Raw genomic sequence first — 27,537 nt, forward strand, 5'->3', positions numbered from 1 at the left:
ATTACCAAACAAGGCTATTAAATTTCACAACATAATCTGGTATTGACCAAGAAAGGGCAACCATGGCAGACAAAATCAAAACTCAAGCGCTCTCTCTCACAACTCTCTTACAACTGCACTCCAATCCCTAAAAGAGAAAATGTGGCCTATTACAACTTTTATAACTACAAGAAGAGGCTCTGACCTCCTATTGGGAATTTGAATCTCTGACCTCCAATACAAGAATACAATTTATGGCACTCAATTCAATTCCTAGTTTTTGTACATCCAAAAAAAAATTGACTGTGGATGATGCTGCAAGTGCCGAGAATTATACAACAGAAACAACCTAGATCACAATGAAAGCAACTCACAACATGCGAGGCACCAAGAATGAATCTTAAGTACCAAAGTTATTCAGTAGAGAGTTCATTGAATGTAAACCAAGGAGGACCCCTTGCAGCGTTTCCTACAATCACTTGAAAGATTCGGCATGCTCATTGAAATATCAATAACCAAAATACTTGGGTGCTACTAGCAATAAAGGTTCCAAGGCGCTTGGAGCAAATTTTCTTGCAAAAAGAAAGCACACTGAAGATGGCTGGTTGTTATAGAGGCAGCTCTGATCTTCAAGAACTTTCTTCAAGAACTCCTGTGATATCTGCTCTTCCAAAGGTAGCTGGGTGGGCCCCACCTCTCTACCAGTCCACCCAAGTGATGCTTCTGTTTGCCAAGAGATTCGATGCGTGAATCGTCAACATGGTCGGAAAGTAATGCTCATCCACGTAGCATGCAAGTTTGCAGAACTCATCAAACTTTGGGTAAAACGTCGTGTCTTCGACAATGTAAACTGCAAGCTTCCGGTTAATTTCAAACCATTGTGACCCTTTACGCAACAACATAACGTTGACCTCAGGTGCCATGTTCTGGTTATAACGCCCCCTCCCATATGGCCCGGGGTCATCAAATGCGCCAATGAAGCTATATTTGGATTTCTTGATGCAATGGTAGATGACACTGAAATTGTAGAGAGGAATGCACGATTCAGAGAGAAGCACAAACCACTCATTGCATATCAAGCAATGCATTAACAAGAAGTGTTCTCTCGGCATCGCACATACTCATCTTTCCCCATTCTGATAGCTGCACACCGAAGAACTATTTCAAAATGACAAAACTAAAGGCACCAAAATCAAAATAGGTATACAAAATGAATCAAACAGTATAAAATTGGTTGAGGCAACTCAAAACTTTAAAGAGAACAGTTATTGCATAACATTTGAAAACATACCAACAGTACCCAAATGTCTACTTGTGCTTGATGTCATTATCAGTGGCACCTTATTTTCAAGGAGCTAGGCTTAGATTAGAAGTACAAGTCAATCAATCTCAAAGAAGCCTCTTACCCGCAATTCCTTTCATCCAATTTTGTGGTTTGTGTTCAGCTAAAGTAGGCACAAAATGGTATACATCTACAGAAATGCTATTTAACAAGGACATTAATTGGTCTGTTGCCAACTTGCCACACATGCACAAGGTGGACAATAAAAAAAACCTTAAAAGAAATTGTGATCATGTGTAACGAGTCAAAGGAAATACAAGCCAAACACACCTATAAATGCCACATATTAATATTTGAAAACATTTACAGGATTATTGAAACATCTTATAAATATAGGGTTGGATTGTATTGTGTGATTATTATAGATTTGGCATCATTGAAATGATCAAGGATTGATTTTCCTACCTCTTCTCTTCTTAATTGCTACTTCCCTTCTCCTCTCTCTATTTCTCCTTATCTTCTTCATCATATGTATACAAGGTTTGTAAAGTCGACATGAATAGTACGAGTTCCACGAATTTGGTATCTAAATTTGTTGTTGCTAAGATAAAGTTGCAGCTTGAGCCACAACCATATAGAATTGCTTAAGTAGATAAGTCATTCGGACCTAACACATATTTACTTGATTTGCCTTCAGATATGCCTATTAGTACTGTTTTTCACTGTTACGGAATTGTTTTCCTGGAGGTTCCCACTTTGTGGGCAGCTTTACCTATGGGCAAAGTTCCTTCTACTTCAGTTCCAGGATCCATTGCCTAGTGTCCACCAGTTTTACCCCAACATGAGGATCAAATTGGGAGTCTTCTTGCGATTTGGTATGTAGCGTCTTTGCATGATGGCTTTTGGCAATCTCTTGTGCATTGGAAGAATCATCAAGACCCTATTGCTACTTTAATTATTGAGGATAAATTTGCCACTTTGATCCTGATTTATTTGAGTAGCATCACTGCCTTTACTCCTCGCAGAGTAATTCCAAGCCAGGGAGAATTGTAGAGATCTTGAAGGAAGTAATAATTGAGAGCTTAAAAGAAGACAAATTTTAATTTGTTTATGATTTTATCTATTATAGTTTTCTTAGGATTAGATTTTGTAAATGAATTAGGATTAGATCTTCTTAATTTCATTTACATTAGAATTATTGGAACAATCCATAAAAATAGAGTTGGATTATATTGTGAGATTATTACAGATTTGGAATAATTGAATTTATCAAGGATTGATTTTCCTACTTCTCACTCTTTGGCGGATTCACTCACCCTCCCTCCTTTCTTCTCATCTGCTTCTTCCCTTCCTTTCTTTCGTCTCTGTAATTCCCCTCTACCTCTTTTCCATTTCTGTTTCCTCTCCTTCCCTGCAACTCTTTCTTTTCCCTACTGGTTCTACACCATCTGGAGTATCAAAGCTCAATATGTTGTTCCTCTGGGCAAATGTGACTCATACTAAGAAAATTCATGAATTCAATGAGTTTTTATATTCCATACAAATCTAAGCCAATACCAAACTAAAAGATAATCTAGAACTCTATCTTCATATCTATAAAGTGGAATATTTCTTCGAAGCAGCACATATTTCGGAATCTGGACATGGAAATTAGTTTAGTTATTAATATCATGCTGAAATTAATTACCTTAGAATGGATTCAGGAACCATAAACACTAACCACTTTCCTCAAAATGTTTTTTTTTTCCCCTTCTTATTTATAAAATAACAAAAAAAGAGAGTATTTTTTAGAGGAGTTATCATCAAGAACCACATGCTCCACATCAGTAATTGCTAAGAATCTATCTTATTTCAGGTCAGCAGAAAATTCCATAGCTTTCGGTATCCTTCTATGGTTCTACTTATTGCACCCTGACCCCGGTCGTCACGACCCCAAACTGCCCCTAATAGTTTGGTGCCATGATGGCCAGTAATCCAAGATTACCGAAGGCCAACTTTCAAAATTCACACACAATCAGAGTATAAATGTATGGGGCTCACAAGTGCGGAAGCAATAATTTAAAATACAAGTGGTCCATAAGAGCAGTACATAAGTCAAATGGAATGGCATACATCTTTACATAACTTTAAAACTTGAATACAAACAAAATGAGGTACAAAAATACATATTACATCTTGATAAAAGGCTTCTCGAGCCGACATGTTCAAAATACATAAACTTCAAGATTGCCGACATAAACAAAAACACTTGAGCCACAAATCATGAAATATAATCTTCCAGTTTGCCGTCATCCTCACTGCCGACATAACATACATGCAAAACACACACACATCTCGGCGTAGCCGACTTCTTGCTTGTTACCTACATATATACATAGGGAGGGTGAGCTTGGATACTTAGTGAATGGTATAAGTAATAAAGGGTTAAATGAATGATACCCGAGATCTTTTCAAAACAATACACAGTATATCCTTGTCAAAACCATACATAACAAAGCTTTACTTGGCTTGAAACAAAACATCAATCGAACCTTGGTCTTTCAAAACTTACTTACTTACTTAACAAACGTCAAATCTTAAAACATAACCTCGGCATCGAGCACACCCGTTCATAGTCCGTCGGTGGCCGATATCTTAACAAGGGTGCTACTTAGGCTTAACGTCCCCTAGCACAAAAGGACGGTGCTACTTAGGCTTAAAGTCCCCTAGCACGAAAGGACGGTACTACTTAGGCTTAAAGTCCCCTAGCACGAAAGGACCCTCAAAACAAGATGTGCTGCGAAAGTTTAGAGTCCTCCAACACAAGGGACTTTCAAAACAAGATGTGCTACGAAAGTTTAGACTCCTCCAGCACAAGGGACCTATGTTACAAAGGCCCATAGCCCTTTAACACGAGAGTACTGCGAAAGTTTAGAGTCCTCCAGCACAAGGGACTTTCAAAACAAGATGTGCTGCGAAAGTTTAGAGTCCTCCAGCACAAGGGACTTTCCCGAAAATGTCATCAAAACAAAACTTATACTTGATACGCAAAACTTATACTTGATACATAAAATAGGGATATCATTCATGCTTAACAAATACTTTTATCAAAACAAGGCAAAGCTTTATCAAAATCTTATAACATAACTTTATTAAAAATACCACTCACTTAGTTCTTGGGTCGTCGGGATCAAGGCAAAGGTCCAAGTCCTACAAAAACATGGCAAAGCATACTGAACATACTTTTCAAAACAAATCTCACATGCATGCAAATGATCTCGAAAAAACATGCTGGAAGTCAAAACACTGTTTTGCATGTCAAGAAGACATGCTGGGTACCAACCAGGTCTTTGCCGAGGTCCCACACCTCCTGGTCGAGGTGTGGTTACCTAGGCTTCGGCTTCGGCATGCGGCTGCATGCCGAGATGCGCACAAGACAAACTAAAGGTGTAAGTGATCATGCAAGGTAGGCCAAGGTGAGATACGATGCTTGGCCTAAGTGTGAGGTCTATGTAAGAGTGATCTCGGCGACTACACCTCGGGAAGTGAGGTCTGGAGATCTGGGTTTCCACCCGTGAAGAACAGGAAGAACATGAGCATGAAGATCATGAAGAACATGAATGCTAAAATCATAACTTCTTTATTTACAAAATCTGGGATTTCACGCTATGAGTTCGAAAACATGGACCTGGGTACCCATACTTGAAAATCATGTGAAAACAAACACAAAAACATGGATTTAGGCATGAGCCTTCGGATCAAAACATGACTTTTCTTGAAGAACACATGAATGTTATTTTCTCTTTCTAAAACCGAACTTCAAAGCAATGCATGGCTTACAAATCATATTCAATCATGCAATGCAATAACATAAACATAAAGAACGACAAGAGCAAATCAAGAATCTAACCTTAGAACACGGATCTAACGATTCGATCTCTAGGAATCAAGCTTAGAAATCCACTCTCCCTCAAGAACTCTTCTTCCTCTCCTAGAGCTTCTCTCTCTTCTTCAAAACAAAGATACAACAAATGATAGGTTTCTCTCTCTGCCGGCTAACTTAACACTCGGCTCGGACACGTGGCAACGGCTGGTTGGTTCTCCTCAAAAAGGTGATAGATTGACAAGACAAGACTATGACAAAGCGTATCTAACAAGCTACTCGGTAAGGCACTCCGGCAAGTGATGACATCGACTAAGGACAAAGCTTCGGCAACTAAGGTGACAATGACCTCGACTAGGAAGGACAACGCTTGACTAAGCTATGCCACACCTTGGCCTAGATGTGCCACACCTCGGTCTAGGTCATACCACTCCAGGACAAGATCACTTGGGTGCAAAGGTAACATCTCGGCCTAGATAATATACATCTCGGCCTTGGTGATGAACACCTCGGCCTAGATAATGACATCTCGGCCAATATGTCAACGCGAAGGTGGAGGTCAAACGAAGTGGTTCCAAGATAAGTCTAGACTGAAGATGACCTCGGTTTGGAATGATCTAGGCTTAACATAACCTAGGCTTGGAATGACTTCGGCTAAACATAACTTAGGCTTGAGGCACCAAGGAAGGAACAAAGCAGGCACACAACACTTAGACAACACTTAGACAAATCACATAAACACGAAACAAGATAAGATTCATGAATGCAAACTTAACAAGACAAAGCTATATAAATGAACATGAACATGACTACAACATGAATATGGGTTGTTACGGCAACTTAACATGGTAAAACATATAAATGCATGCAAACATGACTAAGCCATAAATGTGGGTTGTTACACCGGTAATGATATCTGGACTTAATTTCAAAAATGAATATAATCATTATACCTTAATGCAGCAAAACCACAGATGCTATGCTCCCTCTAAGCATCAACCAGAATGGTCAATGGACATAAAATTCCTCTCACAGAAGCCATATTTCACAATTTAACAGCTAGTGATGTAATATGCTCAATACAAGAGCAATGAGCATTATTATCAATAACACTAAGGTAAAGCTCTAGATAACAACTTCAGTGAACTTCTCTGTGTGGGCAAGTGGCCAGAGAAAACACTGCCCAAGAAGGCTGCCTCTCATCATTGCCACAATGGGACCAACATTTGTCAGATGAAACTACTTACTAGTACTTCCTCCTCCATCATTTCCTTCTGAACACCCAAGACTCCCCTTGCTTAAAGAACCAAACCAACCCTACTTTACCACCATATTTCCATCTAGCTTCAAAGAAGACTCTGCCCAAATCCAATTGATTTGATACATTCATCAAACTATTACCAATTCAGAGAAGTCAAATTGGTGAAGAGAGCCTAACGTTCCTTCTCAAAACACATAATAACAAAGCTAAATCAAATTCTCACATCTCCCTTGCCCAAAACCAACACACACACAGAAAAATGTCTGCATGAGAGAGAGAGAGAGAGAGAGAACCAACACTCATTGTCAACCTAGCACATGGCATCTCCAAACTCTTAAAATGATTGTCTCTTATGAGCCAATCTTTCAATACTTCCTCCACGCAAAGTGAAAATGCACAAGATATATGAGCCACACAGATATTTCTGTCCAAAATTTTTTGTACAAGGTTTCTTTAAATTTTCTGGTATTCTCTTGCTTGATGAACTGTATATCCCATATGAATTCCCTGCATTAAATGTAAAAGTATTCAAATGTTCCTCTAGAAGATGCCTTTTGTGTGTTTTTGTGATTAGATCTCCCTTCTGTTCTGACTAAAACAGAGTTCTGAATGAACTACGTTGGAGACAGATCATGTGCAACACCTAAACTATTCTCTAATTAGAAGAGATGGCTCCAGTTAGCAAAAGAAGAAAAAGAGAAAAAGAAGCAAACAAGTAATTTTTGCTTTGTGTCATTGTTGATAGAAAAAGAAGGTAGTCAACTAAAGCACACTGCATCTAAGTGAATTATAAAATTAATTATAATGCATTCTAAAATTATGTTACCATGGGGGCGTCAAAAACGTAATCTTAAACTGAATTAAAATTGAATGGAAATCAGACCTCAACCATCCAACAGTTGAACTGTTACTCAAAGACAAGTGCTGCAAACAAGGATGTTTTTCATCATGTGATCTTCACCATTGTACATGTTTAGGAAGAGTTAGAAAATTATACACGTATCAATCTAGCATGGTATGAGAACATGATAACTACAATACTATAATCAAACCTCAAACCCCTAATGGTAGCACCGAGGACAACCTAAGAGAGAGTTGTTTGAGATAGTAGTTCATGTGTACTGAAATCAAATGTAAAATCACAATCATCAGTGCAACCAATGCAGACCAGACGGGGGAACAATCCATTTAAAGCACACAAAATAAAGAAAAAAAATGGCATATGCCTAAAAAAAGTTCTTCCAAAATGTTAGAAAGAGCCAATTATATAGAGACATCACTTCCTAATTGAGTTACCCCTAAATAAGATCAGCAATTATCATATTTCTGAGTGAACAGTTCAACATATTGGGGAGAAGAGGAAATGGCTCACATATCACCTTATTCTTCAAATAAAAATGAACTTTTGTGCAACGATAAGCTCATGCATAACAAAAATGTGAGACAGTATTGAGAAACATACAACATGAAAATTACAACATTAACTGCACATGCTTTTAATCCACAACTTTTTTCTTTGAAATTTAACTGCATACCTGGCTTGGTATTTGTCTCCTGTAGAAAACCGAGGAGGAAGGGAAATCAACTTGGAACGATGGCAGTGAATGAATATAGATCAAATATAGCCCCTCGTGCCCCTTTAAAAACCTTTCCCAAAGAGGTGCCAATGGCAATGGCCCCTTGGTCAAGAACATGAATGCAATCTTTGAAACTCTATCGAATGGATACTTCTTTACTCACGAGGTAAAAGATGCCCTCCACAAGAGCTCTTTGTCGGTCATTTTGCGAAGCAAATTCGACGGAGGCTTGATCCATTGTTCTAAACTAGTAGGCTCCTCAACGACACATGGTTGGAAACTCGGCAGTGCTGTGGCAGTATTAACTCCGAAATACAGAATCATGTAGATACTAATGACTGAAAAGCAAATAAACAATAACAGGAATGTGCAAGAAGCAGCCTTTGTGGGAAAACCCTAGATTGAGTTGTTCTAGCTGTAACAGTAGGGTCCTTGCCTTCCTCCATTGGCACTACCCTAGGTTGCACCTTTCACAACAAAAACAAATCAAAATCTACCTTCTGGGTATTTTGTTTTCTGCAATTCCAATTCCAATAAAACCCTTTCCAAACACAGAACAATTTCGAATTCCAAAAGTTCTCAAAATTTGCAACTTTTCCCCCAAATACAGCAAACCCAGATTCCCGAATAGCATCTTAGAGCACTCTAATCAGTGAAGTGGGTTTGAATTTTTCTAGGGTTTAACTTATGTAGAGTAAGGCCTTCTTAGCATCAGAAAAACTTTGGGATCTAATTGTACTCTATTTTTCAAAGCAGAGAAACAAATAGCAACCTTTAGCACATCTGCTGAAATACAAGCATACAGATCATGGGCATGAGTTTCAAAGATCAAATTTTTTTTAAATAGAAAGAAGATTTCGATTGATTTTCGATAAAGCAAAGAGATAAGCGTACCATGAGTTGATGAGAAGACAACTTTACTTTGAGTCTCGAGTCTTGTTCTTCGGCAGAGTAACTTTACCTTGAGCAAATAGTTTAGCTCTTTTTTGGTAGAGAAGACCGGCCGTGGTCAAAAGTGAGCAAGTTTAAGGCGGCTGAGAGAGTGAAAAAACAGAGAATAGTAGATAAGATGAACAACAACCCACGAGAGTGGCAGAAGAATGGAAAGATGGAGAAGAGAGATCTATGGGAATCTCTTAGCTGGGTCCGTGAAAAATGTATAATTGATATCAGGAACAGTGCTGAGCAGGAAGAAATCCGTGAAGGCCGTAATTAGATTCAGTATGGTCCAATTTAGTATGTGTGGATTGAATTTTTTTGAATTCGTAGGTCGATTTCGGATTGAAAAATTAAAGGTTCGTTTGGTTTGTATTTCTGAAAAAAATTTGGGAAATGTTTTTTACAATTAAATTTTTAAAAGTAATCAAACCAAACAAATTTTTTTAAAAAAAATTCTCAAAACTTGTAAACCAAACAAGTTTTCCAAACAAATCTCTCTCTCACACACATCAAATCAATCACTTTTTTCAAAATTCTCTCTCAAAATAATTTTCCAAAATATCTTTTGAAAAAAACCAAACCAAACAACTTTTCGTACTTTTTATCTCTAAAACACATCTCTCAAACACAAACCAAACATAGTTTGTAGTTTATGGATTGGTTCCGGATTGAATCTCATGATTTCAGATTGAAATCGATCCGGACCGTATATAAATAGTCTATATTTTTATTATATACCCTCTTGCATAGTATCTTCTCTTATTTTGTATAAAATTTAAATCTAAACCTAAACTCACATAGTATCTTCTTTTATTATTTTTGTTTGTTAGTTTTTAATGTTAATTTGTAACGGTCTAAATACTTATGGCGGAATCAGTTTTCTTATGATTGTTTAAATTCTAGAACATTATGTCGCTATTATGAAAAGACATGTTGTTATTATGAAACTAATATGATACTATAATTATATTTTTATGAAATTAAAGTGTTATATATTTATATATATTTTTGTTATTTAATTATATAAATCTGTAGTCCTAAACCGATCCAATTCATGTTTAAATAGATTGGTTCGGTTTAGTTTCACGATTTAAACGGATTAGATTGGTTCAAATTTTTCAAGAACCGTAAATAACAGATTAGTCCTGATTTTATCCCAATCCGATCCAATCTGAACCATACTCACCCCTAATCAGGAAAAACCAAAATACCAATTATGTATTATTGATTTTTGAAAATAAATTTAAAAAGTGAATTGGTATATTATTTTGGGTAAATTACTCTTTCCTCTTTAAAGTTTTACCCATTTTTTACTTTGGCCTTTTAAGTTTAATTTTTTTCATTTTAACCCTCTATGTTTGTAATCTTTCCCACTTTATTCTTAAACCAACTTTCATTTAAAAAGTAATAGAATTTGTCACTTCACTAACACATCAGGTCCATATGTGATGCAAAAAAATTACTAAAGATGCAAAAAGTAAAAAATAAAAAACAAAAAAATAAAAAAAATTGTCTTTAGTATTTTTTTTTTCAATTTTATTCATAAACATTATTACATTATAGATGCATCTACATTAAAAGCAGCTAAAAAAATAAAAACAAACTTAACCAAAAAAAAAAAAAAGTTTAATAAAGACGAAAAAAAAAGATAGTAAATTTTTCATTTCAGAATTGACAATACAAGTGTTTAAGTCAATCTATTTTCATTTTTGTGGGTCTTTAGTGAACTTTTTTCTTTTTTTAGTTAAATTTGTTTTTATTTTTTTAGTCACATCTAATCTAGATGCATCTATAATGTAATAATGTTTATGAATAAATTTGACAAAAAAAAAATCATTAAAGACTAAAAAAAAATTCAATTTTTTTGTTTTTTATTTTTTATTTTTTGCATTTTTAGTGAATTTTTTACATCACACATGGAGCTGGTTGTGTTAGTGATGTGGCAGGTTCTGTTAATTTTTTGAATGAACGTTAGTTTAGGAATAAAGTGAAAAGGATTGCAAATATGAAGGGCCAAAATGTGATGAATAGCAAACATGAAGGACCAAAGTAGAAAAAATTAAACTTAAAGGGTCAAAGTGAGAAGGATTGCAAATATAAAGAACCAAAGTAAAAAAAAAAATTAAACTTAAAGAGCCCAAGTGAAAAATAGGTGAAACTTTAGGGAACAAAGTGTAATTTACCCTATTATTTTTGTATCAAGAATTGCTAACTCTTATCAATTATAAAATACACAATTTTATTATAAATTAATATAATAAAAAATTTAAAATTTTATAATTAATATTATAAAAATTTATGATTTAGTTACCCACGACACAAACCCAATATAATACAACACAAATTCAATCCACGATTCCACACGAATAGATACGAGTTATCCTTGTCAGACAATTCTTTCTCAAAAAATAATTCAGTAGGTTGTACCTACTATGTTATATTTTAAAATTTTGGCAAAAAGTTAATTTTTTATTTTTTTTAGGTGCCGTTTGGTAACACTTATATTTTCTGTTTTCTGTTTATATTTACAAAAATTTTAAAAACTCAAATAAAAACTTGTTTGGTAAAATTTTTGATTTATAAATCAGTGGTCTCAGTTTATAAATTTGTCTAAAAAATGAAAACACAAAAAATGTGTTTCCATTTTGAGTTTTCAGTTTTTTTTTTTTTTACCACCCAACACTAGCCACCGCCCGCCACAATTTTCCACCACCATCTTCCGCCACCACCACCTACCCCCCATCACCCACCTGCCACCACCACCCACCTGCCACCTACTTACCACCACCATCAACCCCTCGCCACCACTACCACCACCACCCACCACCCATCTGCCATCCACCCGCCACCCGCCAATACCATCCACCGCCCGCTACCTACTTGCCACCACCACTCACCACCTGCCACCATCCACCACTACTACCACCACCACCCACTTGCTACCACCTACCACCACCGTCACCCACCCACCCATCACCACCACCACCACTACCGCCGCCGCCGCCGCCGCCACCACCACCACCACCCACTTGCTACCACCCATCACTCGCCACCGTCACCCACCCACGCACCATCACCACCCACCACCCACCCGCCACCACCACCCACTCGCTACCACCTACCACCCGCCACCGTCAACCACCCATCCACCCGCCACCCGCCACCACCACCCACTCGCTACCACCCACCACCCACCAGCCGCCACTGTCAACCACCCATCCACCCACCACCACCACCACCCACTACCTACCCGCTACAACCAACCGCCATCCGCCACCCATCTGCCACCTGCCACCACCACCACCACCACCACCACCCACTCGCTACCACTCACCACCCGCCACCGTCACCCACCCACCCACCCACCCACCCACTCACCCACCACCACCACCCACCCGCCACCACCAGCTACCCACCACCCACCGTCATCACTTTCCACCACCGTCTTCTGCCGCCACTTGCCACCACTTGTTATTTCTCACTCTTTTTATATTTTAAATTTTTTTTAAACATTTTGTCAATTACCAAACGCGTTTGCAGTTTATGTTTTTCTAAAAATAAACAAAAACCAGTTTATAAAATTTTTGTAAATATAAACTGAAAACGTAAACGTTACCAAACACACCCTTATAGTTTTTTAACTTTTTGTGTTAAAAAAGTAGAGAGACGATACGATTTAAAAAAATCTAAAAACCAAAAAATTGGCTTTTTACTATGTTGTCAAAACGCTCCTGTGTTTAGGGATGGCAATCTGAACTCGGCTCGATGGGGACCCAACCTCCCGACCCCGATTTGAGCGATTTTTTCTCGAAAAATATTCCCAACGGGACGGAAATGGTATTAAAAAATCAATCCCCGATCACTCGCAGGCCGGGCCCGGAGATACGTGTCACAGCCCCGTACCCGGCCCGTCCCCGTCCCCGTTTATCCCCGAAATGAAATTACTATTTTACCCCTAGGTATATATATAAAAACCAACCCTTTATCACACTTTCATTTTTCAGACTTATTTCACCGTGTCTTTCGTCTCTCTCTCCCTCACTCATGTCTCTCATTTCTCTCATCTCACTGCTTCTCTCATATCTCTCTCCCTCATTGTTTCTCACGTCTCTCATCTCTTTCATCTCTCTCTCCCTCACTCACGTCTCTCATCTCTTTCATATCACCGTGTCACAGCCCTGTACACAGGACCAGGATCGATCTCGTGAAGCTACCGATCTGGATCGATCTGAACAGATCGTGGTTCGATTTGAACAGACCGTGAAGCTATCGATCTGGATCTGCAGAAGCCCTCCCTCTCTCTCTCTCTTGTTGATGAACAATTTTTTTTTTTAAAGTTATATATATATATATATATATACATCTGTTGTTGTCTGTTTGTGTTGATGAACAAATATTTTTTTTTAAAGTTGATATATATATATCTGTCGCTATTGGTGATGGTTGTTGATCTGAACAGTTCTTGTGTGTGTGTTGAGAACTGTCGGGGATATTTCGGGGTCGGGGAAACTCGATCCCCGTTAGGAGATGGCGGCGGGGGAGGTGGTGGGTTCCCGATCGGGGCCGGACCGGGGAGATTTTCATAATCAGGGATCGGGGACGAGAAGGGTGATCCCCTGCCCCGCCCCACCCCATTGCCATTCCTACCTGTGTTGTCGTGTATCTTGCTTAGGGATTGTTTGTATTTTTTATTTTTTTATAAAAAATGTATAAAAAAATAAAGATGTGATATAACCTAAATAAGTTCTTTTTTCAAATAAGTACACTTATAGTGCATTCCTAAACAACCCCTTAATAATAACAAAATATATGATCATTTTGTTGGTTATTTATATAAAAACTGCCTAAACTACTGAGTAGATTGGGCGGAAAAAAAAATTCAAACTGTTCTGATTCAGATCAAATCACATGATTTGGTTTACTTTTTAGTATATAGTTTGATCCTAACTCTTAAAATAGGCAAACGGTATTTAATGATTCGGTCCGTAATTATATAATTATAATTCCAATTCAAAATCAAACCACCCCGTTTAATTATATATATAATTTGTTATTTATCATAAATACTTGAATACTTTACTAATATCTCATATATATTCATAAGTTGTTAATCATCACTCTTGCAAGTATGCTCTTTTATAATTGTAGTTTTATCAAATAATCATTTAAATGACTATTGCTTGTAAAATGATGGCATTTTATTTGATATTTGTGTATGTTGTGATCATATTGTCACCGGTAACAAGATTTATAAAAATCGTGATTCCAAGCCAAATTGAATCGAACCATGTTTTCATGGTTTAGTTTGGTTTGGTTCCAAGATTTATTTCAAAATCAAACCAAACCGAACATTACTCACCTTTATTATTGAGGAGTATCATTTTGATCTCTTAAATTATAAAGGACAAATTAACTAATAGTTCCTATAGTTTAGGACTTGTGTCACTTTAGTCCCTGACTTTTCAATTGTGACACATTTGACCCTGAATTTTGAATCTTGTTCCAAATAAGGACAATTAACATACCATTGCTTAATTTTCAGGGCAAAATCGTTAATTTGATAAAATATAAACTAATTTGACAAAAAATAAACGTCAAAAAAATATTTTAAAATTTTTAAAAATTATTTCTATCCACCAAAAATAAAATTATGTAAAATTGATAAAAATTAATAAAAATTACATGATTAATTTTTAAAAATTAATTTTACATGATCATCATCCAAATACATAATAAAAATTAATTTGGTAAAAAAATAAATAGATGTTTAAAGATTTATTAATTTTATATAATTTTATCTTTAGTAGGTAGAAATAATTTTAAAAAATTCAAAAATAATTTTTTAACATTTATTTTTGTCAAATCTTGGCACACCTATCTAAAACCTCTTTAGGCCTTGTTTGGCAAGTGAATATTTTAACTTGAAAATCAAAAAGTCACTAAAAAGACTAAAAAGTCCACAACATATATCAAAAAGTTAAAATTTTATTTTTTCTCAACTTTTTATACATCTTTTTTATAAAAAAATTAAAAAGTCATTTCAAACATATTAATTTTTTTTACCTTATATTTTAATCAAAAAATTAAAAAAATACAAAAATAATCTATTAACTTGGCCAAAATTTGTACAAACCAATGTCAATTACATTCTTCAAAGACCCAACAAGCAGATTCCATAGATCTCTCTCTTTCTCAATTTTTCCAACACCCTCTCTACCAGTCTCGTGCGTTGTTTATCTTATCTACTGTATCTCTATTATTATCATTCAGAGTTTATGATTTGTCATCATTTTGATTCAATGGATTATAATTAGGTTTTAATTTTTTTCTAAATTGTCATCTCAATTTGAGAGATTATTTAAGCATAGTAAACTCATTTTAAGATTAATTTCAGTTATTTAAATTATTTACTTTTTAAAACTCATTCAGTAAAATATTTATAAACATAAAAATTCAATGGCGGCGAGCTAGTTTGGACCAATTATGTTACCATGTGGATGATCACATCTATCAACCTAATCTTATTCATGGGAATAGGTTCATTAATTACCTAAGTAAATTTAGAAGGTTCTAACACCCGTATTAAAAAAATTTACAGAATTTTAAAATATAGTGAAAGGATAAAAAGATCATAAAATATTTTAGAAGGTTAATGATTAGCTCTTAAATCAAGTTGATCCTAACCATTTATTAAGGTCTCGTTTGGGAACATGCTAATTTAGTAATTTTTTAACTATTTGATTAAAATATGAGCTAAAAAAATTAGTATGTTTGAGATGGCTTTTTAATTTTTTATGAAAAAATGTGTAAAAAGTAGAGAGAATTTTTTTTTTTTGACTTTTTAATATAGATTGTTGGCTTTTTGATTTTTTTAATAACTTTTTGATTTTTTTATTAAAAAAATCACTTGCCAAACGAGACCTAAGGAAGTGAATGATTATACAGGAAACATCCCTCATTTTAAAAATTATAAAAATAAGATAAAAATGTTGTGGCATTTTAAAAATATAGAAATAAGATAAAAGTGTTGTGGTATAGAGTGATTGGTGGGTGAGAAATGTTTTTACTGAGAATAAGTATAGTTAATGTTTTGTATTTAATAATTTTGACATTATATTATCAACAAAGTTTTTATTTTTTTATTTTTTATTCACCCAAAAAAAAGATTTTGTTGATAATATAATATCAAAATTATTAGTTTATGAAATAAGATAAAAATGTTGTGGTATAAAGTAGATTGGTGCGTCAGAAAGGTTTGTATTGAGAATAAGTATAGTTAATGTTTTCAGGGCCGGCCTTGAGTTGGTCGGGGCCTAAGGCGAATTTCGGAAATGGGGCCCTTTTATATTGAAAAAAAATTCATGAATAAAACGATAAGTTATAATTTTTTTATTTGTTTGTAACCATAAAAAAAATTACTTACACATATAATCATTAAAATTATAAATAAAACAATTTAATAAAACAAAATTAGAACAAAAAAATTAGGAAAAAATTATTCAATTAAAATTGATAAAGACCTAGGTAAAAAAATTTGAGCAAAATTATTTATTCCACTAAAATCTAATAGAAAAAAAAGGTAAAAATAAAAAATAAAAAAATAGGGCCCATATATTGTATGTATTATTTTTCTTGAGCCCAAACACTTTTTTTTTAATATATATTTTCATTTTAATAAATATGGACCAAACTACACTTATAAATAAATATGGAGTAAATCATACATGGACCCAAAAAAATATTTTGGGACCCTTTAAATTGATCCTAAAACCAAAAAAAAACAAAAAAACATTGAGTCTATAATATTTTATCAAATTTAGGGGCCCTATTTTTGGGCCAAATTTAGGGGCCCTATTGTTTTTTATTTATTTATATATGTATTTTCATTTTAATAAATATGGGCCAAACACATTTATAAATAAATATTATAAATAAATATGGGCTAAATTATACATGGGCCCAATAAAACATTTGGGGCTCTTTAAATTGATCTTAAAAAAAAAAAAATGATGAACCTATAACAACTTTTTAAATTTAGGAGCCCTATTTTTAGGCCAAAATATGAGGCCTAAGGCACAAGCCTGAATGTTTTGTATTTAATAATTTTGACATTATAATATCAATAAAGTTTTTTTTTATTCACCTAAAAAAAATACTTTGTTAATAATATAATATCAAAATTATTAGCTTACGTTTTGTATTTCGTTAGGTATGTGAGATCTTTAGCCAATCCTCATGTCATAATTCATCATGCGCCACTACCGGCTAGTCAAGCGGCCGATGAATAATCTTGATGTGGGTTTGTTGGTTGTGTGCGTGGGTTTGGTGGTTACATCAATTTCTGAATAATCTTGACGTGGGTTTTGAAGGGATACTGTGGGGGCTTGTTTCGTGCCTTTTTGTCGGTTTTGGTCACATCTTGATGTGAGTTTCTAGATTTATTGTGTTATGATTTGATTTGTAATTCAAATTAGTTTTCATATATTCACATCATCACATTGTTCACGCGTGATATTTTTTCACAATCGAACCTCGGTACCAAGCGGTTAAGCATCGCGATAATAAAAAAAAAATTAAAATTTTTATATTAATAGTATAAGCGGATCAAATAAAATAAATTGATACAAAAACAACAAATTTATTTAAAAGGCAAATATTTATTTGAGCCTTATTTAATTATAAAAGTTTGATCAAGATTACTAATAGTAAATAAAAAAACAAAATAAATAAAAAATCAATGCGATTTATTCTCAATCTTGATCTCGCTAAATCTCATCACTTGAAAGGGATAGTAGAGTGAGAGATATTATGTCAAGAGCGTATGATTCAAAATAACCATGGATAGTTATTTAAGCTAAAACATTATATAACTTAATTCGAATAAATAAATTATTTAAGTGGCAGAATCTAAAGTCCAGAAATTATGTAAACAAATAATCATAACTACGGTACAGAACAGAATAGAGGTCAATAGATTCATGACAAACAGAAGATCACAAAGTGACCAATCAAAAGCCAATGGTTTATTTAAATCCTCCAAGGCATAGAACTCCCGTTGTGGTACTTATAAAAATAAGTATTTACATAATTATTGTCAAATAATTTCTAAAATTTAAACAATCGTATTCATGGGTTTCAATTTAAGCAAATAGAGTTCAGAAAATAACCAATGTAATTAAAATATTAATATAATTTATAAAACATGAATTGTATAAAATAAATTATGATAATTCGAGACATACATAAAATATGTTATGGTGATTTAAGATATAATATAACTCACCTTAATATTGACCCTTAGCCTTTACTTTCTTACTATTGATTCCCCCTATTTGTATGTGACACCTTCGTTATATATATATATATATATATACTAGCGTATACCCGTGCCTGAAATCACAGTGTAAAACCTCTCAAAGGAAAATAAGCTTAAGGCTAAAGCTCAGTGTATGTTTGCTGAATGATTGATGAAATAAAGAGTGAGACCTCTTCAGATAGCTCAGAGAAGATGGAATATGTGAAGAATAAGAAATTTTTGGTTTGTTGTTCATCTTTCTATATTTGCTTTTCACATCAGAGCTGTCTCTCTCTCTATATATAATAGAGTTTAGAGCTCTAACGTATGCTTGTTTTCTTCCCATTGAAGTGATGGTGAGATAATATATATAATCAATGCAAGCCTTTGTCTCTAGCCTATGTGAGTTTTGCTTGCTGGAAGATGGGTGTGAATCAGCTAGCCGTTACAAAGTTGACCTTTGAAAAATAACCGTTGTAGAACTGATTCATATAGAGTGGTTGTCCACCCGGATGTCCCAGATAGAGTTTTGTTTGTGGTGGTCATCTGCCCGGATGTCCACCCGAATGTCCGGTTATGTCCCGGTCGTATTCAAACCTAAGCTCTAATACCATTTGTAACGCCCTAGAAATTCGCACAAGGATTAGCCAAGACAAACATAAGAACATGCTCAAAAGTCATCTTTTTCATTGAACTAAACATCAAAAGATTACATTTCACCACGTACAACTTCCCAAGATTCATGATTCATATGCAAGTTCAATGAATTAGATGGTCTTACAAATTATAAGCCTCTAGGGCATACAACAACAACAAACGAACTTGATAGTCTTGTTACAAAATCCCAATTCAAAATATCAAAATACACTTGAGTCAACTTCATCTAAAAAAGAGCTACAACTGGATCCTATCCATCAAGGGGGTGGTGCTTCGTTAATTCTTGAAAAATAACATAGGGTTGAGCTATATGCCCAATAGGAATACATTTAACCAAGTATTTAATCTTTTCAAAGTGGATTATGGTATCTTTGTGACAAAATAGAACAGGGAAAATTTATCTCCACAAATGGCTTTAATCAATCATAGTGATACAAAATGACTCAAGAGTGATAAATTATAATTCACACCGTCAGGCACCACACAATTCATGTCATCAAGTACCACACATAAATGATCACAACCATGGAAGACAAACCAAGAGTCCGCCTATAAGAGTCCAACTCAAAACACTCTTTGCCTTTGTTTTAAAACCAACCCCACATTTGCCGGCTATTATATGGCAGGGAGTGGGCACCCAAAGAAAACCATCAGTTTTTCCACTTTTGCTGGCTATTATACGGCGAGACTGTGTGGACACCCAAAAATCATTTTTCCCACATTCGTCCAGCGATAAGCCTAGACAGGGCAATTTGGTACCTTTTAAACTCCCCGCACGGTACCAACACAACACCACATTTTCAAAAGTGACTCTTACCCGGACTCATGCACAATCAACAATTCAATCACATTTTAATTCAATCAACAAGCATCTAACATTATCAACGAATGGAATACAACACCACATTTTAAAGAAAATGACATCCAAGCCTCAATTCATCTACTATAACAATCTCCTCATATCTTTATTGTTCACAACATTCCATGAGTTAAAGGAAATTTCATTCAATTTAGGGTCTTTAACTCAAATTGAAAATTTAGGGCTCTACCAAATTTGGGGGTTTGTCTTGTTTATCAAAGAAATGGGTTCCAACAATATTTATATACATGTTTTGAGAGGAGAGTATAAGAAGTTTCAAACAAGTGTCAAATAAAATGGTTTCTTATGTGGAACATAGGAACAATCCAATAATATCTTCAAATTGGCTCATAAATCACAACCACACCATGAAATCCATTCAAAATAAAGAAATACTAGGGTAAAAGTATCCCTACCTCTACAAATATGAAGAAAATGAAGACCCTTGAAGAATCCTTCGCAAAATCAAGATCCAATCGGCGGGAGAGTAAGATCTCCAAGTGTTCTTCACTTTTAGCTAGATGATCTAAGCCAAATCTTAATGGAATGGGAGGTATTTTAGAGTGAGAAACTAGGGTTTTTTGAAAAAGGGGTGAGGAGAGGGAAGATAGAAATGAAAAGTGGAAGGAAAGATTTAGCATCACGTTTTTAAAGTTGCTGAGTCCGCGCAGTCCGCTCGAGCGTAAGACACAAACTAAGAGGCCTGCTCGAGCAATGAATCCCTCGCTCGAGCATAAAATGACAAGTTCTAGTAGTTTTACAGAGTTACAGAAGAACTATTGGGAGCCAACATTCTCCGCTCGAACACCACTTCTTGTGCTCGAGCGTCCCGCCTGCAAACTCAAAGGATACTGAGAGTTAAGATTTTCCTCTGGAGCACATCTTTTGACGCTCGAGCGGACCCAAAAACAAAAGTGTCACACTTATCTTGGTATTCTTACTGAGAATTCTTTTAAGATTATTCAAACTGATGCCTCTGATGTTGGTTACGGTGGCATCCTCCTTCAACAAGTCACTCCTAAGTCATTTGAACAAATTGTTCGTTGTCATTCTAGTGATTGGAACAAAACCCAGCTAAATTACAGTATTATTAAAAAAAAATTTATCTATTGTATTATGTATTAGTAAATTCCAAGATGATATCTTAAATCAATTTTTTTTTTATTACGTGTTGATTGTAAAATTGTTCACATAATCTAAATTATCTAACCAAACAGAGATGATACACCGAATACTACAAAAATCATATGAAAACAATCACAAAACAATAAGAAAAAATAAACCAATCAACCAAAAACAACCTTTCACTAATGACCCACCACAATCAATTTGTTCAAATAACTGTACATGCATCTCTGTCAAATATTCGAAACTCCAACAACAAAAATATACATGCATTATCAGTAAAAAATCAAAACATCATTCATCAAACATACACTTGTATTACCCATGTATTATAGAAAATGCACATGATTCAAAAGCAGAGCACGCAATCCTTCACATAAATAAACATGTATTCATAAACAAAATGATACTAACCTTGAGAAAGAAATTTTGTAATCGTTCTCCACCTTCGATCAACGATTGATCTCCAACAATTACGTAACAAACCAGAGCACACACAAACACTAAACTACGAAAACGAACACACCTATGGACAGAAACTCCTCGTCGTCGTCGTCTTCTCTCCCATTGCACATAAACCTATCGTTGTCTTCTCTCCACTGCACCGAAACCCTACCACAATGAAACCCTACCATAAACGATCGACATTGATTAATTGAATCAGAACCATCAACATGAATAACACTAACAAACAAAACAGCAACGTGTATTTCATTTTTTATGTATATTATGTATCAATATAATATATAAGGGTATAATATAGTTCCAAAAAAAAATATAAAACTAGGAAAAAAGAATTTCATGGAATAAAAGTACAAACATATGGAACTAATTAGGTTATAAATTTTTTTTTTAGACTTATTGGGTTAGAACACCCCTTAATGAGATTTATCAATAAAAATTTTCTCCTCTCACATTCTATACATCAATCAATAAAAAAAAAAAAATTACAAACATTCCAAAATTATTTGGTTATGACCAAATAATTTTTTTCATTTCAAATCATTATTCAAAAACTCAAAACACAACTCCCAAATTATTTGGCGTATACTATATAAACACATTTTTTAAAATTTTTATCTTTTTATCATTTTTAAATCATATCATCTCTTTATTTTTTACATATGTTTTTATAGAAAGTGAAAAAAAATACATTTTAGATCAAACAAGACTTAAAACTAAGGGGTACTTACGTGTAAGTTCTAATAAGTCGACTTATTGTCTAATAGGTCTTATGATAAAAATTTATTATAAAAAAGTCACTAATAATAAGTTTTAGCGATAATTTATAAAAATTATGAAAATAAAAGTTACTAATTGTCAATTTTTAGTGATATATATAAAAAATTATCACAAAAAAATTATTTTTAACGATAATTTTATCGAGACTTATTTTCAACACGACTTGATAGAAATTAAGTCCAACTATTGTAAATTATTGCTAGTTTACCCTAAAACGAACTAAACACTATACCCCTGTTGTGTGTTCTTCAGGAATCGCTTTGAGTTTTGAGAAAGAGGAGCTTTTTTTGATCTGGGTTTGCTTGATTCCGGATTTCTCCAAGTGGGCTTTGACACATTTTTCATCAATTTCAGGTGAATAAACAATGTTTCTTGAACTGGGTCGGTGAGAAATAGCATCATGTTCAAGAGAAGTGTTCGATTTTGGATTCTTGGTTTGTGAAATCTGGGCTTCTACAAGTGCGTTTTGGCTTTAAAGATCTCGTTTCCCGTGAATTCGAGCCGATTTTGATAGGTTTTGGAGGTTTGTTACACGGGATTTTTAAGTGTCATGTAGTTGGGGTATGTGTTGATGCAGGGTTAGAAATTGAGAGCGAGAGAGAGAGAGAGAGAGAGAGAGAGGGAGGGAGGGAGGGAGGATGAAGGAGGGAAAGATAATGAGAAAATTATGCAACCTATGTTCCTGAGGCTTCATGTTAATGATAAAGAGAAAGGAGGGCCAAGAGCACCCCCAAGGAACAAGATGGCCCTTTATGAACAGCTTAGCATCCCTTCTCAGAGATTCAATCCTAACCCTAAAAATACTGCCAGTGTGGTACCTCCTCCAGCATCCTCAAGCCAAGTGAGCTAGAATTTAAATGGGTCTGCTGTTTGAAATTCATGGTTTCTTTTATTTGTGCATCTTTCAGTGATGGTTCTATAATGTTCTGTTTGAGGTAATTGACATCTTTGGTGCACAATTTTATGTATATGGAACTGTTTGAATATTAAAGAAAAATGATTTTGTGTGTTTTATGTCATATTTATGCTTTTAATAGGCTGCTGCATAACTATTGTGTGTTTAAAGGAGTATACTGTTTAATCATTTCTTTTGGTTTGGTGGAGGTGGGGTTATTGACCTAATGGAGTAGACCATAGGTTTGAAATTTGGTGTAACAATTTAGGGCAAACTTCACTCGGCCCTATAGGCCATGTGCATATAATTCCACCATTTTGTGGTTTGTGGACTAAAACGCACCACTAATTTCCATCAATGGCACTTGTAAATTAATCTAATTGTCCTTGTCTTCTTCCTTATTTTTGAACTAAACCCTTCACTTTAACTGTTGTGGTATAGGTTATGGGCACGTAAAATTCATGTCGTTTGGAAATGTGTAATGCACTTCCTGTTAATTTGGATTGAAAATGTGACGGTGTATTTTTGTCGACAAATCATAGGGGTTATATGCATATGGCCTGTGTACCACAGGAGGGGCAAAGTGAAATTTTCCCAACAATTTATTGTTTGTTGCTTTATTATTTACTAGTGGTTTTCCAATAATCATGTTCACCCAGGGAAAAAAAATTTAGAAAGAGGGGCTCATGGAAAATGAAGAACCCATTACCTGCATTGCCCCTCCATGAGGGAAGAACTTGAGCTAGTATAGTTGTGATCCATGGAGTTTTGAAACTCAAACTTCTCTAAACTGCTTATTCAAGTCTTAGATGCCATCTCTAGTATGGAATTTTTATTTTTCTTTTATTAAGTTTTCACTCTTCATGGTCTTTTTGTCCTTCTATGTTTACATTTGAGAAAAGTCAGCCTGTTCGTATCTATACTCATGTAGAAATTGCTTGACACTTGTAATAACTTCTTGTTGTAGGGAACCAACCATGAGGGTATGTTTTTTCCACCTCACCTACAACGTTCAACACATCCAGCTGGGAAGTCATATGCTGGCTATTCTGATTTTAACTCCCCATTGACACCACTTGAGCACAATAAGAAGCACGATGAAGAGGATTTTATGGTTCCTATCTTTGTTCAGTTGGAAATAGGTCAAGATCAGAGAAAAAATTCTAATGGCATTGATAGGGAGGATAATGAGCCTGTGAGGGGCATAGAAAATGGGCATTCTTCCATCCTTAGTAAAGATTCTTGTCTAGAAGAGCTGGGAAGTCCTAATAACCCCACTTTTGAAAGTGGTTATCACGAAGACAATAGATGTGAGTCATTACAGATAGCAAAAGGGGACAGAGAGGATGATGCCTCAGAGACTTCCATGGTGGATTCTGTACCAGGCTTGGATATGTCCCCTGATGATGTTGTGGGAATTATAGGTCAGAAGCAATTTTGGAAAGCACGAAGAGCAATAGTAAAGTAAGTTCCTTTGCTTACAAATAGCTTCTCAAATATGTTGTATTTTTGAATATCACATATGTGCTTCCTTTTTTTCTCTCTCTCTCTCTCTCTCTCTCTCCAGTAGATACGTTAATTTGATAAAATCTGAAAAAGTAGTGTACAATTTTTATCTTGATATTTTCTTCTTCGATAAGAAATAAAAAATTATTATACTCTAGTAGTAGAAAGGAACTAGATTTTTGAAAGACACTGTAGAATTATCTTCTTTTCCATCAAATTAAATAAAATTGCTAGTTTACTAATGTTTCCTTAATTATCTTCTAAACATTAGTGCTTTCACATGATATTCTGCATCTCAATTTATCTCTTGGTTGTTGAGCACTTAGAAAGGATGAATTGCTTTAGGGCTATTTTTGGAAGTCTTGTCCTAGCTGATTCAAAATTATTCCTTATAGAATCCTTTTCTAATCCCATCTTTGGGTTAGACCTGCCGAGGTATTGTAAGATGATTGCACGTGATATTGGGAACATTGGGTAATTTCTATTCTTATATTTTAGATAGTATTTTATATTTCTTGGTGAAGATTAGTGATCTTGTATTGGGACAACATGTAGTCATCTAATGTAGAGTTTAGAAGCTGCAATTATTTTGTATGTTTCGGATTATTTCTTTTTCATCTTCTAATAGTTCAAAACTTAATTTGATCGTTGAAGGCAATATCGAGTTTTAATACTTTTGGTTGGGTATATTTTGTCCAATTTGAGCTGAAAATTTGGAAATAAGGTCTTAAGGGAGGGAAGATCTCAGGTGCGGAGTCTGGGGTTCCCTCCAAATTGACATTTTTGTGTTCAGCGGCCCTTGAAGGTTTTTGGTGGTGGAGTATCGTATACCCATTTCGAACTAATGTATATTATGCAAGGTAAGTTGCTAGATGGTGGGTGATTCTCAATTCATTTTCTATTTTGCTCCTACCTTTCAGGATATTTTTTATTTTCATTCACATATTGATTGGATTTCAACCCTTCACATTTGGGGAAGCTCACTTTTTCTAGCAGTTTGTGGCTTCAGAGGAAGAAGAGAAACAAGTTTTTGGTGAATATTTTCAAATTTTTTATGTTGTTCCATGTAAAGTTGTATTGAATATGGACATGATGATATTAACCTCTTGCTTTCTTGGGAATTCTTTTAACCATGGCCCCAATTGGTATGAAGCACTTTAAGAATAGCTCTGTGACTACCCAAAGGAGATTGGGTTAATGGCTTTTGCCTTAAAGCTTTTTATTCCTGGGCTTGAGCTTCGAACTTGACATTATCCCGGGGTTTTTATTTATACACTTGTCACTTTATTGCAATTCACACTATTTCACATACAATAGAAGAAAGTTATTTGCTCAAATAGAAGATAAAAATTTTAAGTAGTTCTCAAGTTTCTTACTACTATACCTTCATAGATTTGTATTTGGTCTAAATTGATGCTCTTGTTTTGTTTTTGTTTTTGTTTTTGTTTTTTCTCAAAATGATGGTACCGTATGGTGCTTGATTGTGAATCACTGGTCAATCGATGTTAGGTTTATATCTCATGTTGGTTGCATGCTTGTAAAAGCCAAGCCACATGAAATTGTATTTTCTTCATTCTTGATCTGATCCCTCTTACCCTTTTCAGTCAACAAAGAGTGTTTGCTGTTCAAGTATTCGAGTTGCATAGATTGATAAAGGTAAGGAGGTCATCAATCTTAGCTAAGTTCCAACTTACCTGAAATATGAAGCGTAATTTATTTTGCATCCTATGTATTTATTTATTTTATATGGAAGCGGATTTGAGTTTAGTTCTTGATATTGTAACAGGCCCAGAGATTGATTGCTGGATCACCACATCTTTTGATCGAAGGTAGTGCTTTTTAGGAAAACCTCTAAAGGGCTCTTCTCCAAAGAAGCTTCCAATCGAGAATGTTGTTAAACCATCTCCTCATATTGTGAAGCATAAAGATGATTCCAGGAACCCAAATCGTAAGATGGAATGCTTGGCTGAAAACGGTGTTAGAAAGACATTTTGTTCTTCTGAGCAAAATTTTAGTCAGCCTTCAAACTACAGACTATTTTCAGAACAAGGTGTTAGTCCTTGGGGTTTCCATCAATCACCTGGGCACCAATGGTTGGTTCTGGTAATGTCCCCTTCTGAAGGACTAATATACAAGCCATATTATCCCGGACACGGACTCCTGGGCCCGGTTTGCAGAGGTTGTGGGCATCCGGGGTCAAATCCTATGATGGGTATCTCAGGCTCAGCTGTTGAACAAGCAAATTAACCTGGCTAGTTACACCAAAACTCGTGTAATGTGCCAACCCAGAAGAGTGGAGCAATTTCAAATGACGTTAAGCAGCCTGCATCTAGTGAGAGTGAGTTTTTAGGCAGTACAGCAAGTAGCTCCGGTGAGAGAGCTCAAGAATTTGGTAGCAAAAGAAGAAATGTGCTTACACTTTTCCCAACTTCTCCAATACCAGTTGTGCACTTTGCAGAGGGATCCGCAGAGCTCCAAGACACTTGCCAACCAACAAGAGTGATTAAAGTCGTGCCTCGCAATGCTAGATCTGCCACTGAATCTACAGCTCGGATTTTCCAGTCTATACAAGAAGAAAGAAAACAGTGCGACTCATTTTAATTTGATTCAGTTTACCTGTGTCTGAAGATTATCTTTCAGTTTTTGTTGTATTAATTTGATTTTTAGGCTTGGGTCCTGTGTGAGTAATTTTCTGACCACACTATCCGTTTAGTAATCAGCTAGAGAGCACTGGCAGAATAGATGGCTTCAGTTAACCTGTAACAGAAAGAAAAGGCTCCGACGGTGACTCTTCCACCCGGGGGCACTCCGACGATCAAGTCAGTATATCTCTCAAAGATAATCAAGTGCTAAACTCACTACTCAAAGCACAAAATGTATACCTTAGACCCACGGGGTATCTCTATTTTATAGTTTACTTAATCCTAGTCCCACTAGAAGCCTCACTTCTATGAACTCCAATTCAGTACTTACTTTGGACTCCTCAAGAGATAAAGATAAACTCCCTAAGAGCTTTATTCTCATCTTGGCTAAATCTCCTCTTTATTCTAGGACTCTT

At 35.1% G+C, this 27,537-nt stretch overlaps 1 protein-coding gene and 1 pseudogene across 2 annotated transcripts; one reads left to right on the forward strand and one right to left on the reverse strand.

The window, feature by feature from the left end:
- Positions 1 to 339: 339 nt before the first annotated feature.
- Positions 340 to 8,547, reverse strand: LOC114262563 (glycosyltransferase BC10-like; annotated as a pseudogene). Its single transcript, XR_014348540.1, has 2 exons — positions 7,920 to 8,547; positions 340 to 1,122 (listed from the first exon to the last, which is right to left on the reverse strand). The product of XR_014348540.1 is annotated as a glycosyltransferase BC10-like (transcript).
- Positions 8,548 to 9,030: 483 nt separating this feature from the next.
- On the forward strand, positions 9,031 to 27,247 carry LOC114262542 (protein EARLY FLOWERING 3). Its single transcript, XM_082900351.1, is given in 8 exon segments — positions 9,031 to 9,169; positions 9,231 to 9,256; positions 22,662 to 22,919; positions 23,941 to 24,437; positions 26,084 to 26,135; positions 26,266 to 26,314; positions 26,317 to 26,717; positions 26,769 to 27,247. Coding segments are annotated over 8 exon segments (1,734 nt in total). The 3' UTR covers positions 27,081 to 27,247.
- The last annotated feature ends 290 nt before the right edge of the window (positions 27,248 to 27,537 follow it).

Source organism: Camellia sinensis, chromosome 13 (assembly GCF_055761805.1).
Source record: "Camellia sinensis isolate YWXY chromosome 13, ASM5576180v1, whole genome shotgun sequence".
In the NCBI taxonomy this organism is placed as follows: domain Eukaryota; kingdom Viridiplantae; phylum Streptophyta; class Magnoliopsida; order Ericales; family Theaceae; genus Camellia; species Camellia sinensis.